Source organism: Acomys russatus, chromosome 4 (genome assembly GCF_903995435.1).
Source record: "Acomys russatus chromosome 4, mAcoRus1.1, whole genome shotgun sequence".
In the NCBI taxonomy this organism is placed as follows: Eukaryota; Metazoa; Chordata; class Mammalia; order Rodentia; family Muridae; genus Acomys; species Acomys russatus.
In genome coordinates this window covers 47,905,736-47,920,279 of record NC_067140.1, presented here as the reverse complement: position 1 = coordinate 47,920,279, position 14,544 = coordinate 47,905,736, and the positions used below count along the sequence as shown (strand labels likewise).

The following is a 14,544-nucleotide window of genomic DNA, read 5'->3' as shown; positions in this document are numbered from 1 at the left end:
CCTCCCTCCCTCCCGCTTTCACCTTATTCCTCTCCCCTAGGTCTATGATCAAGTGGGACCTCCTACCCCACTATATGGTCGTAGGCTATCAAGTCTCATCTTGGTAGCCTGCTTATTCTTTAAAGACAGATTTCTTAAGGAATAACTCAGCACAGCCAAAGAAAGTGATATATATATATATATATATATATATATATATATATATATATATATATATATATATATAATATATTATGTATTTTATATATGTGTGCACAAATTATATGTGTGCATATATAATATATGTTTCATTTATATCCGTTCTTCTATTTTCTTGTGCATATCACAATCCCATTCTTTGTGCTGAGTGGAACCTTACTCACACACAAATTATATAAATATATTTTATATTATATATTATATAAATAACATACAATATCATGTATTCTATAAACACACATTAAATTAATTTATATAAATATATGCCAACATACTGTGTATTCTTATACATATTATATATAAAATGTCTTATTTTATATATTGCATATTAATTTATGTAAAGCCACACCTTCTAAGCCTCCTAATCCTCAAACAGTTCCATTTCCTGTTGCCTAATGAGCCTGTGTGGACCACTCTTATTCAAACCATCACAAGTGGTTATTAAAATCTGCTGGCAAGTTTAAACATTAAATTATAACAATTAAGGAGAAAAATGTATTGGCTGGCAAGGAGTTTGCTCAACATTTGTTGAACACATAAATAATACTAATTTTGGTTGTTTTCTTTAAAGAAAAAAAGCTTACTGATCATTATTATTATGGTTACTATTGTTATTTTAATTCCTTAAGTAGCATTCTTAAGTTGTTCAAAAGATATATAATAAACAACAAAATAAATAGAAATAGTGATAAAATAGATGCATGAAAAACATATTTTTAGATATTTGATTGTTTATCTTAATTATAAGTTTTGGAGCATAGATCAGAAATAAAAACTGGAAGTTTTATAAGCAACTTATGAGGAGACAGCGCACAAAGCGAAGATTTTGTTTCTGAGAAAAATAATTCTAATTACAGGTCTATTCTAAAAACGCAAATGGAGAAGAAAAGAAATATAATTTGTGCTAATAATGAGATTGTGGAGAAACTGAGAGAAAAAAAGATGGTGGAAAGAAGAGAGGAGCAGAAAAACAGACAAGTTACAAAGATGCAAGAACTGGAAATATGTCTTAAAACAAGAGATGTGGAGTTGAAGCAGGTAATTCATTTTTTAATAAAACTAGAATTTTGACTTTAGCTCACTAATATGTAAACATTCCTTAGATTTAATTATATATTTAATAACAGGTAATGATATGAGAAATGTTTCCACTGTCAGTTTCATTGGCAAATGCACCACTTTAGAATGCTAAGTAATCTTATGATATGATCGTTGGATGTTCAGTCTATTTTTGACCTAAGTATTGTTATTTCACATACAATTCTTCAGGATTCACCCAAAATGTTATTTCATTATAAATTATGATACTTAGTCTGTAATTAATTTTTAAAAGTGTGTCATATAATAAATGTTTAATGTATGATTTCTGATTGAAGGAACAACAATTCAGTTGAGGTTTATCAGTAACAAAATTTCATTTTATCTTATTTTTACTTTTATTTAAAATAGATTCTTAGCCAGGCAGTAGTGGTATATTCCTTTAATCCATGTACTTGATAGGCAGAGGCAGGTGGATCTCTGCTTTTGAGCCCAGCCTAGCTTACATAGTGAGCTCCAGGACAGCCAAGTCTACACAGAGAAATTCTGTCTTGTAAAACTTCTCCCACTTTTCCCCCACTATTCCACTCATACAAATCCACTCCCATTTATCTCTCATTAGAAAAAACTATTCTAAGGATGTTTCCTTTATGATGGTTGAGCAAGGCACTGATCAAATTTGTCCTTATGGGTTTGGGATGCTTCACTCAGGGTGATTGTTTTCTAGTTTTATCAATTTACCTGTTTGTTTACCACAAAATTCTTATGGAAATACAAAAGACCCAAGCGTTCTCTAAGCATAAATAGCAATGCTGGGAAAATAACCATACCTGGCTTTTAATCATAGTAAAGAACATAGTAACAAAGGTAGTATAACCCTGTGACAAGGCAGGCATGTACACTCAAATACACAGAGCCTCGTGATTACTCAAACTGCCACTCTGTGGTTGTTATTGTGTTTGTTTGATTGCATGTCTCAATGCAAAAGATCCTAATTTATATTTTTGAGAAGAGATATATGTTAAAATAAAATGTTTTGGGAAAGTGGATATCTACATAGAGATATTAAATTGTATCTTTTCATCTCTCCATGTAACTGAATCAGTTACGTAGACTATGATGTCATATGTGAAGCTGAGCTACAGAAGCACCATCAAAGATCTTTGTGAAAAAGATTCCAACAGCTCAAAAAAACGATAACTGCCAATGGAGTTTGCATGAATGAGTATCCAACCAGTAAAAGAATCCAGTTCAGTTCAAAAAATAAAAGTATAAGGGGAAATATAACTCAGCTAACCAGTGCTGGACATTACTCTTAAAGGCTTCTCGGTTAGCATTCGTCAGCAATACATGCAGACTCAAGATTGTTCAGTACTATTTACTCTTTCCATGATATGAACAATGACTATGTGTCCATCAACAGAGGAATGAATAAAGAAAACATCATATATATATTCATAGTAATTTTATTCAGGTGTAAAGAAGGAAGATCTACCACGTTCAGAAAAAAAATATATTCAGCAGGTTACCGTCATGTATAGTGAAATAAGCCAATCTTCGTAAGAAAATACTACATATTTCTCATATGCAGAAATTAATGTGCAGAACACAGTTTTACACAATAGGTATTGTGTTTATATACATAAGATGTGTAGAGCCTAAGAAGATAGAGAGGCTCAGAAAAGCTTCTTATAACAAAGAGTGAGACTATAGATAACTCAGCCATAAATAGGATGTCTTCATCAAACCCCTCCCTCAAGGCTGAAGGACATACACACAAAAGGAGGCAGAATGATTGCAAAAGCCAGAGGTGGTGGACAAATTACAAACAGTGTTTTCCAGACACATATGAACTCACAGGGACTGTGACAACACACACAAGACCTACACAGGTTCAAATGAGATGAAATGCAATACTGAGAAGGGAGTATACACAGGTACCATAACCACACAAGGTACCATAACCAAAACAATAACCAAAAAGCTAGTTGTAATTAATACCTGCTGGAAAAGAGAAAATCAGTGTTCTCCAGTGACGTGTCACTGGGTAGAACAAGCAGTTCACATGCCCAGGCATTTTTTCTTGTGTAAGGCATCTAGAGAATCTTGTTTTGTAAGGTAAAGTACAATAATTTTCTATCCATGACCTTAGCTACACTTGAGAATCACATCAGCGACACATTATTTAATAACTTACATAGTAGAAGGATACCACTTACAGTTACCATATGTGATCATGGCTCACTTGAAGCATGGATTTTTTTTCAGGGATGTATTATATTTGATAGCTAACACTTAGGTCCCTAAATTGTACAATAAAACAGGGTTATAAAGTTATCATTGTCTAGTGAAATTACTCTTAAGTTACAACAAGAATTGGAGAGTCACAATTCCAATGATATGAAGGATTAATCATTTTACTTACCTAGAAGACTTATTGGGCTGGAGAGATGGCTCAGCCGTTAAAGGCTAGGCTCACAACCAAAAACATAAGAAGACTTATTTAACTGTTGTGCTGCCTTCTTAAAAGGCCTAATTTTATTGTGAAATAAAATGTGATAATAATAGGGTTATATCAAATATATGTTACATCTAATATACGTATCACTTTGTCATATTAGAATAAAAATATGTGTACTACATAGTTAACCTTCCCAATGTTGCAGAGCAGTACATTTTGTTTTTATTTGGGTTTTACCAATTAAAAAACAACCTGAAACATGGAGATGCTAACTTCTTTCAGGAGGAACATCTTGTAGCAATGAGCTGGGATAAAGGCATTCAAGTATCTATGTTGAAACTGCCTCAGCCTATAGCTGACAGCCTTCAATAAAATGTCTGATTATAACTAAAACTGTCAAGTCAGTGGCTAGGAATACAGCACAGTAGTAGTGAAAAGTGTTTGCAAGACAAGCAGATAGACCTGTGTTCATTCCCCTGGACCTATCTAAAGATAGTCCTGATTGTGTATGCTTCTGGTCATAGATCCAGGGAGGCAGAGATGGCTGGCTCCTTAGGGCTCACTGCATACCAGCCTATTCTGTGTCTTAAGTCTCATATCAAGAAAGAAAAACAACAAAACAAAACAAAATATACCAAGCCAACAGCTGCCCCAAAAGTCTTCAGGTTATCTTCAGGCACAACTGTGCACACACACACACACACACACACACACACACACACACACACACACACCAGCAAGCATATACACAGGTATTTCAATGTTTACTGTTTCTAACACAGCTTTTTGTCATATCTATATGGAAAAAATTTTTATTAAAACCAGCCTGTGGCCTTTGTAAAGCAAAATCACAAGGACCAAAGGGCCATTCCCTTTCATTTTTTCAGCCTCCATATTTAATAAAGCAAAATGGAAATGGAAAGGTAATGCATTTCAATCCTTTAGCAGTATTAGTTTATTTTTTATGAAAGGCTGGGGAATTTTTCAATCTGCTTTGTGGGCAGTGAGAATCCTGTTGCAACAATTAAACCTGTAGTGGTAGAATCAAAATGTGCATATAAAAGAATCTTCTCATGTTTCTATCAAACCTATAGCACATAAATAGATGATGGATCAATTTGTATCAAAGTATTAAAGTTATTTTATATTTCATTTAGTTACCAAAAGAAAAAGAAAATGCACAGAAGATGGAAGATCACCTACAAATGTAAACTTTAAATCATCTTGTTTATATAGCCAATAAGTAACATGATAATTATCCAAATTATGATTAGCAGGAAAACACTGTAAATTGAAATGCACAATATGGAATTTTGGAAGTAATTTATAAGCCTATCATGATCTTGGATGAATAAAAGATATTATTTCCTAAAAATAATAACAAAAAGAAAAAGAAAATCACATAATTATTCATGTATATACATTTTGGTCATTCTTTCTAAAAAAAAGCCTCAAAATAATACAATTTGTATACTATCATATTTAATATATACAGTCACTTTCATATGTGTATACAAAAATGTGTTGTGCTGGGGCGTGACAGAGAGAGGAGGGGGGGAGGGAACTGTGAAAGGGAATAAACAATTCTAATGGAAAGTAAGAAAAGATTAACTGGCACAGATGATACAATAAAACAAGAGTTGGGAGGGGAAAGAGGTATCCAAGAGAGGGTAAACAGGCAGCAAATGATTGTTGAATCACAAACAAAATCAAAGTATAATAATAAACCTCTGTGAAAATGTCACAGTGAAATATAACACGGGATAACTAAAATTTAAATACACAGCAATAAAGTGGCATTTAAAGTTGGCATGTGAGCAAAATTGTTTTTAAAATATGTGTTTTAGGTTGGAACGCGAAAATACCTCATTAATAGCTACGGTAAAGAAACAAAAGGAGGAAATGGAACAGTTGCAGAGACGTGTGCAAGACACTCACAAAGACCTGGCACAGAAGCCCAATTTTGTAATTCAGTTTCTTGTTAATACATTTTCCTGGCAATAAATATAGGGATACTTTAGTAAATGTATGAAATGTCTCATTTAAAATGTTTTTTACTGTTTAGCAGTTTTATGTATGCATAAAATGTACCTTAATCAAGCCTCCTCCTCATTCCCACCCTCAAATTCTTTCCACTTTACTTTGCACACTAATTTCTCCCAACTCTATGCATCCATTTTGGATCTTTTTCCTTTTGCATTTTAATTAGCATTTTATTCTATGCAGCTTAAAATACAGACTCTGACCCTTTTGCCATTGCAGACTGTCCAGTTTCCTGGAAATTTATAACTGATTTTGACTAGAAGGAAAAAGTACAACCACAGTTTGGATTAAATTCATCACAAGGCCACAACTGTTGGAGGCTCAGCCAGTACTGGGCCAGTAAGGCAGCAAAAAGTACTCTTAGTGCAGAGGCCCCTTCTGCAAACACAGCTGAGGCTGGGCATAGCCCCCATCACACCTCTGCTGCCAGTGTGCACACGAGTATAAGACCATCTGCAGGAGCATGGCTAGCCTCTCAGGTTCATTTCCAAAGATAAAAGTAAATGTCTCTGAGCAGCTACCCATGTCTCTTTGAATTAACTAAATCCATGAAAAGAACAGATCATGATGAATAGTGTAGCTTGGGTGTGGAGTGTATTCCTTAGCAAGGTGTCAAGATAAGGGTTCAGCACTATATAAATGAGTAATCATTTTTTATAATTCAGATTTTATACTGCGTACATGGATGATAAATATTTTAAGCGGGGACTTTTTCACATATTTAAAAATTGCTGTCAGAATCATTTTCTTAAAGTTGAATCAAATGTCAAAGAGAAAATTATCAAATATATTAAAATTATTTGAATTACATTTTCTGTAAATAATTTTCAATTTTCTCTAGACACAGACAGTGGCTCAAGAAAATCAGGACTTGTGTAAGAAACACACTACAGTAATAACTGAGATGGAAAACACAATCAGAAGTCTGCAGTCTGAAGTCTCCAGTGTTAAAACTTCTAAAGCATTAAGCAGAAGAGAACTGGAAAAATACAAGCGATTCTATCTAGAAGAACTAAGAAATAAAAACTTCTTATTGCATGAACTAAACAGGTGAGTGAAAGGAAATGTCACAAAATGTACAATTCGTTCCTTCATTTGTTGTTAATCCTGAATTTTAAAGAAATATAATCCTGAGATTTGTAGGATGTGAAAGTGACCTGGCTGATATATTTTTGGAAAGTTATTTAGGAAGATGGACACACTGATAAAATGTTATAACGGGCATATTTCATTACATCCCTCTTTTCATTGTATTTGGCTTTCTGCATTAACTTTCTCATATAGTTAACCTGATGATGCAGGTTTTCAGCCATGTATTTCTAAACATTATAAATTAGCTACAGTCATATAGGTATAAAATCAACATATACAAATAAGACACACACACAGAATAGAGTCAGCAGGTTGTTCTGAGATCTGCTTGGCTTGGCTCTGGAAATCTGACCAGGGCAGTAAAGGAATAAGGAAAGAACAACATATAGACACGTGTATGGAAAAGCTCGCATATGGACATGTACAGATGACTGTGCTTGCATGTGGAGGTGTGACTTTGATGTTGACTGTCTTTTTTAGTTTCTCTCATTCTTACATATTTAACATGGTCTCTCGCTGGAACTGAGAGCTCACTTGTTTGGCTGGTCTGCTAGCCAGCTTGCTTTAGCAATGTTCTACATCTGCCTCTGGAGTACTGGGGTTTGAAGTAGGCCATACATCTACCTGGTACTTTCATGGGTTTGAAGATATAAAATCTGGCCTATGCTGCCATGACAAATGCTGCAAGCACTTTAATTGAAGAGCCTTCTTCTAGGCCCACAGAGTATACCTTCTTTAGAATAATTCTAAATATATGGTTGTATACAATAGGTAAAATTTGGCATAGTTTTCTCTTTTTTCTAATGATTTTATATTTTGGCATATATGTTTATATTATTACACATAAATTTAAAAATTACATACAGTAAGAAGAAGCACAAAATGGTCAGGGATTATATGAATGTTACATTCATGATGTTTTGGCTAATTGTATTTGGCAACTTTGTAGAAAACATCTTTCCTATCTTGATTATCAAATTCTGAAAGAAAATCATAAAACCATCTTAACCCCTAACAACCAAGGTTAATTGTAAGACTAAACTATCGCATCCTAAACCCCATCAGCAATTTGAGAAGGAATAAAATTGAAAACCTGAGTTTACTGGGAGTTCAGGTTAGTAGCTTTCCAAATTAGAAGGTTACAGAGACAGTTTGCTCCCTGAGCAGTCACCCACAACTCTATAAGGTCGGAGCATCATCTTCAGCATTCTGGCCCGATATATCTGACATACATATTTGTGAGGCAAGAATTATTGAGGACTTGCTTATCCTGTGATGGCAGAATTTGGCCATCAACCCTGACTGTATCCAAGCTTGCCCATTTTTAGGCAGAATTCTGTCTGTGGCAGAAATTAGGACATTTTGCCCAGTGGCTGAATGCCACATTTGAAGCCATCTCCATAGTTTCCAATGTTAGGATTTTCTTCAATGCTAAATTCTTTATAGTGGCAGAATTTTTACTTGTTTTTTTTTCTTCAGGGAAAATCATTACTACTTAAAGTTGACTGTTTGTTCTCGACAGGACAAATGAGAGTCAAGAAGAGTCCCATACAGAACTTCACGTGAAATTTGAGGAAAACATTTCTGTATCAAACACACTGAACACAAGGCTTGTTAATGAGTGTCCTTGTGTGGAAAAAGCTCAGAAATTGGAAAACAAAGATTTCTTTCCAGGAGAAAACTTGGTGGTGCCATCCTCAAACACAGGACCTACTGATGCCTGTATGGCACACTGCCCGTGGACGGTGTGTTTATTATGTTTTTTTTTTCAGTTCATATTTGTGATATAATTCTTGTTTTCAATTTTATATACTATTAAGTTATTTATTTAACCTAGACCAATAAAGTTAAGGTCCTAAAAACATATGCAATTAATGAAAGATAACAAATTTTACAATTTGGGGAGTTATTTTCCCCTTTTATTAAACACAGATTATTTTCTCATACAATGTAATCTTAATATATCTCTCCTCCCCCTCCTATTCCCAATTCCTCCCCCATGAAATGACCTACATGGGGCTACACAAGTCTTCAGCATCTATACGACAACTTCCAGTTTAGTAGTTGATGGGACTTCTGAGTGTGTAAGTGGGTGGTTTAATGATTCTTGTTTTTTTCTCGAGGCTCTTTCATTTTTCTGTTGGCTTGTCTTCTTCAAGTTTGATATATTTCTTTTTACTTTATTTTATATCATTTATTATGTTTTGTTATCTCCTATAAGTCCAATCCTTTCTAGTGAAAGACAAAAAAAAAAAAAAAAATACAAACAAACAAAAAAAACCAAGTGTATTTGGATGGGAAATATTGCGATTTTTAGTGTTGTTTCTTAGAGGCAGGGTTCCGCTGTGTAGCCTTGGCTGCCCTGCACTCGCTCTGTAGTCCGGACTCTCCTGTACTCCCAGAGACCCACCTACTCTGCCTCTGTGTGTTAGTATTAGAGGCCTGTGCCACCATGCCAAGCTTTCCCCCTCCACTTTTTGTTGTTTTGATTATTGAGTTTTTCGGTGTTTTTTTTTTTTTTTTTAGTTTGTTTATTCTTACTTTATATGTTTGTACGTTTTACCTGCATGTGTGTACAACATGTGTGTTCCTTATGTCCATGGAGCCAGAAAAGTGTCGGATGCCCTGGAACTGTGGTTATAGATTGCTATGAACCATTGTGTAGGTGCTGCAAACTAACTCTGGTCCTCTTCAAGAGCACAAAGGGCTCTTAACCACCGAGCTCTCTCCAGCCCAGTTACATTTTTTAAAGACAGGAGCCTACTCTCAAATTTTTCCATTTTTAAGGTGTCCCTGAAACTATTATTTTCAACAGGCACAAATTTAGCTTGATTGAATAAATATGAGTAAAACAGTTACATTTTAAATTTTGTCTCTTACATGATATATTAGGATGCGAATGTAGCTATATGGGCAGGAAAGACTTCTGTGACATTGTGTCTCTGCTGTACATGACAGGAATTTTAGAGTTTCAACAGATTCTCAGCTTTGCTACACTGATTAATAAATGAGTGATCAACACTTAAACTCTTATGGATGTCTAAGTTGTAAGGGCATCATAAAGCGTCTCTTACTTTGTATTAAATACACCTGTAAAACAAACAACAGTTTAGTAACTTCTGTCCACATTCAAAATATCCCATTAACAATTTTGAATTTCTTTTATGTTATTATAATTTATTCACCTTACATCCCAATTGTGATCCTCTCATTCTTATTGCCCTGTTCCCACCTTCCCTCCCTCTTCTGCCTTATTCCTCTCCCTTAGACACATTAAATTTTTTTAAAAAGAATATACTTTTCTCATTTAACTTATATCAGTTTTGAACTTGTTTATCACTGCAGTGATTATGACAATTATAATAGTTATAAATAGTATGTGATATGTTTTAATTTTCAAAATTATGCCCACTTATGCCTACCCAGCATGTCTTCCTTGAATGATAGATGGATAAGGCTGTAGCAACGGTGATGTAAACAACTCCAAACAGCACCTACCACAGATATCATTTGGGGACCTCTATCTCCAGACGTGTGAGAAGGCACACATTTTCCTACCTCTAGGACATATAAGAACAACATGCTCATTAATCGTGTGACTGAATTTATAATAAGAAATTTTTTCTGTACCATTTGAACTATGAACAGAATTAAGGTTTAAAGATTATTAACAGAATGAACTATTTATTTATAAGTTAATATATTTTGACCCTGGGGAAATTATATAAACAAAGTATTAATTTGAATGAAATATAAGCATATACTCACACTTATATTACTAAAATACTTATTTCAGTCTGTGTGTGTTGGATTATAGCTTTCATGGTGTTGTTATCGTTGATTGCCAAGAAATAATGAAGACCTGCTTTAAATTATGATAGAATGTTATTTATTTCCTCATGTTCAAAGATCAAACTCTAGGTTTCTTAGGCAGCATTACAGTTAACTTAAAGGGAAAAATCTTAGTGATTTCTTTGCAGTTTTTTCTAAACAAAATAAAGTATCTGAGTCTAAATGATATAGAATCATGTAGTATGGCCACCATATACAAATACGGCAGTGGACACGAGTCTTCTATAAATTGTTGTGCATAAATTAAGTATAAAATATCTCCCTAAATTTAACTCAAATAATCAAAGAATATATTCCTTTAATGAGCATAAAACTTGTTTTTATACATAGTGGTATATTATTTATCAAGGTTTGAGGAAATTACAAGTTATTCTAAAGTATTTATGAAAGTTGAACAAAAACCTGCTTAATGCTAAGTATTCTCAGATAATTGAAGAAATAGTTATTCTTATAGCAAATCAAGAGGTTAATAAGTACCTGTAATTTTTGTGTGAAATATTTGTTCACCATCATGATGAACATCATTGCAAATATTAACTTACAATTTTATCAAATAGATCAAATAAATACTAGCAACTTAACAAAATAAACTATACACACACGTATGTATATATATATATATAATATATACATATATATATATATATATAATTCTGAGAGATTTAAAGAAAAGTAATTGAATTATTTATCCTTATTTGTCTATTTACTTATTTTTTATTTATCTTTATCTATATATGTATCTTTATTTTCTTTTAAAATATATTTTATTAATTTATTCATAATACATCTCCATTGTAAGGGCTGGAGTGATGGCTCAGAGGGTAAGAGCACTGTCTTCTCTTCCAGAGGTCCTGAGTTCAATTCCCAGCTACCACATGGTGGCTTACAACCTTCTATACAATTTAATGTCCTCTTCTGGCATTCAGGTGTACGTGTAGAGAGGGTACTCATATACATAAAATAAATAAAATATTTAAAAAAAAAAAAAATACATCTCCATTGTTATCCCATCCCTTGTATCCTCCCATTCCTCCCTCCCTCCCATTTTCCCCTTACTCCCCTCACCTATGACTGTGACTAATGGGGACCTCCTCCCCCTGTATATGCTCATAGGGTATCAAGTCTCTTCTTGGTAGCCTGCTATCCTTCCTGTGAGTGCCACCAGGTCTCCCCATCCATGGGATGTGGTCAGATATGGGGCACCAGAGTTGTGTGAAAGTCAGTCCCCACTCTCCCCTCAAATGCGGAGAATGTCCTGTCCATTGGCTAGATCTGAGTAGGGATTCGAAGTTTACTGCATGTGTTGTCCTTGGCTGGTGCTATAGTTTGGGCAGGACCCCTGGGCCCAGATCCACCCATCATAGTGTTCTTCTTGTAGGTTTCTAGGACTCTCTGGGTCCTTCTATTTCCCCATTCTTCCATGCTTCTCTCACCTAGAGTCCCAATAGGATGTCCTCCACTCCGTCCCACTTTCCTGGTAAGTGAAGGCTTTCAACATGTATAACATTTATTAAGCCCTTATAATCACATTCCTCACAAACTCTTGAGCAAAAATATTTCAGGAAAGATAAATGTGTCTCTAGTATTTTAAAACTATAGTCTATGTTTTTTTTAATAGTCTGAAGATGATATGAGAGAGCTACATAAAGTACTCAATGACTTAAATCAATTCACACAACTTAGTTTGGAGACTCAGAAGAAACAAAATGGTGAAGTAACAAAAGAACTAGCTGGGTAAGATGTGAATATTTCACATAATTTTAGTGATTTAACTCTAATATTAGTAATGCCTAAATAGAAATCCATTTAACATTAATTGTTAACATTTACATAACAGTATTTTAAAATGTATTTCATAAACTCATACAATACTCTTAGATTTAAGGCAATGTTTTGAATGTTAGGCCAGCCTGGCCTCACTCTCAAAAGTATTGCATATATATATATATATATATATATATATATATATATGTGTGTGTGTGTGTGTGTGTGTGTGTGTGTGTGTGTGTGTGTGTGTGTGTGTGTGTGTGTGTGCCTGGCCTCACTCTCAAAAGTATTGCATATATATATATATATATATATATATATATGTGTGTGTGTGTGTGTGTGTGTGTGTGTGTGTGTGTGTGTGTTGTATAACACATAAATGCATAATATATATTTCAACAATAAAACCAAATGTTTTTGAATACCAAAACAGTAAGTATTCTATGTATTCTTCAAGGATTTTGACAGCATTTATTTCATCACCTTTTGTGTATACTATCAACTGCAGTCCACATTATATGCCATGAATGTCAATTTCCTAAGTGCATTTTCACTTTCATTCTTTTTGTGTTTAATTGTCTTCAGGATTCAAAAGGTTTTGTACAGAGACCCTATCACTTCTAAGAATGTCATAATTATCTGGGTTAAATTTATTTCTCTTCTACATTTCCTTTTATAAGGGATGGAGCATATATGTTGGAGATAAAAATCTTACTGTTGGCATCATCCATATGCACAAAATACATGTTATTAAATATTTGGGTATATCAGCATATGGATATTTTAAGAAAATTATTAGTTATCTTGAAGAAAGCAAGTACTTTAGTTAGGTATGGAATAATGAGATGCCTCTACATGCCTACATTGTTTTACAATGAGAATTAGTTCCAGGATCCCTTGAACGTCCCCAAGTCCATGGTTATTAGGGTTATTTATGCAAGTCCATAACACACATTGATGTGGTTGAGGCAAATGTTTTCTCTAGTAACCATGTAAATTATCTTTTACTTTGTTCTATTATGATATTTGTAAATCTCTTCACTGTTATTTTTTCTTCATGTTCAAAATTATTTTTGAGATTGAAATATATTTACATAAATTCCCCTTCCCTTTTCTTCTCCCCAAATGTTTCTCATGTGGCAATTTCTCCTGCTTTGTTCTTGTATAATATGACCTACTTTATTAAATTATTTGTGTGTGTGTGTGTGTGTGCCTGTGTTTGTACTGCTCAATCCTAATTTTTACATTTAAATCAGTTTTATACTTTGAGAATTTCATACATTTTATTTAATTGTAGTTACTCCAAGAGAATAACTTTTATGTCTTGATTATTAGGATTCTTCAAAGATCATCTTCCTAGGTCAACTAATATACTTACCCTATATACAAATGATTTAAAATATGTTTGATAATTAAATTGTTACTGTTTGGTAAAGTAACTTGTCAAAATAACTTGGTAATGATTAAATTCATTTCAAGCAAGGGTGCAGTATTTTCACAAACTCTATTTGCAACCCCTTAATTACTTAACTATAGTGACATAAGCATTATAGTAAAAATTTCATGTGTATTTGTATTTCATAATAAACACTTGTATATGGTTTTACTTTTTTCTTTTCACAGTTTGAACTAATCTCTTATGACAAATGATCATGACTTAATGTTTTATATATACATACTGTTGTAAACAGTAATACCTTTTGTTTAAGTAGTACATAAAATTATGGTAACTTGCCTTATATCACTTGCATATTTTTCTAAGTTAGGGTTAGAATTCTTTGAGAAAAAATTAGCTACAAACAAAAAAGAGGAGCACAATTTAAGGACACCCTTTTCATTATAAAACATAGTATTATAAGGATTTACTGTTAGCAATTATTAAGCAATTGTTAACATATATTTATTCATTACATATTTACAGATTGGGAGAATCCTTTAAGATGGCAGATTGTGGACATAAAACTGGAGAATGTGGTTCTCTTGGAGACTTTAAAACCTACCAGCCTGGAGTGAGCACTCCAGCTACAACGCTGGGGTGCTCGGTAAGCTTTGACCAGCTTGCGGTCCAAAAATTCTCTTACCTGGGAAAAATA

The 14,544-nt window shown here is 33.6% G+C and overlaps 1 protein-coding gene across 1 annotated transcript in view; it reads left to right on the top strand.

The window, feature by feature from the left end:
• Positions 1-14,544, top strand: part of LOC127188412 (uncharacterized) — a 123,696-nt gene that overhangs the window by 84,743 nt on the left and 24,409 nt on the right. Inside the window, 7 exon segments of the mRNA XM_051144878.1 lie at positions 1,056-1,236; positions 4,855-4,904; positions 5,545-5,662; positions 6,582-6,790; positions 8,355-8,577; positions 12,303-12,418; positions 14,373-14,493. Of these exon segments, the coding sequence (XP_051000835.1) occupies positions 1,056-1,236; positions 4,855-4,904; positions 5,545-5,662; positions 6,582-6,790; positions 8,355-8,577; positions 12,303-12,418; positions 14,373-14,493 (1,018 nt within the window).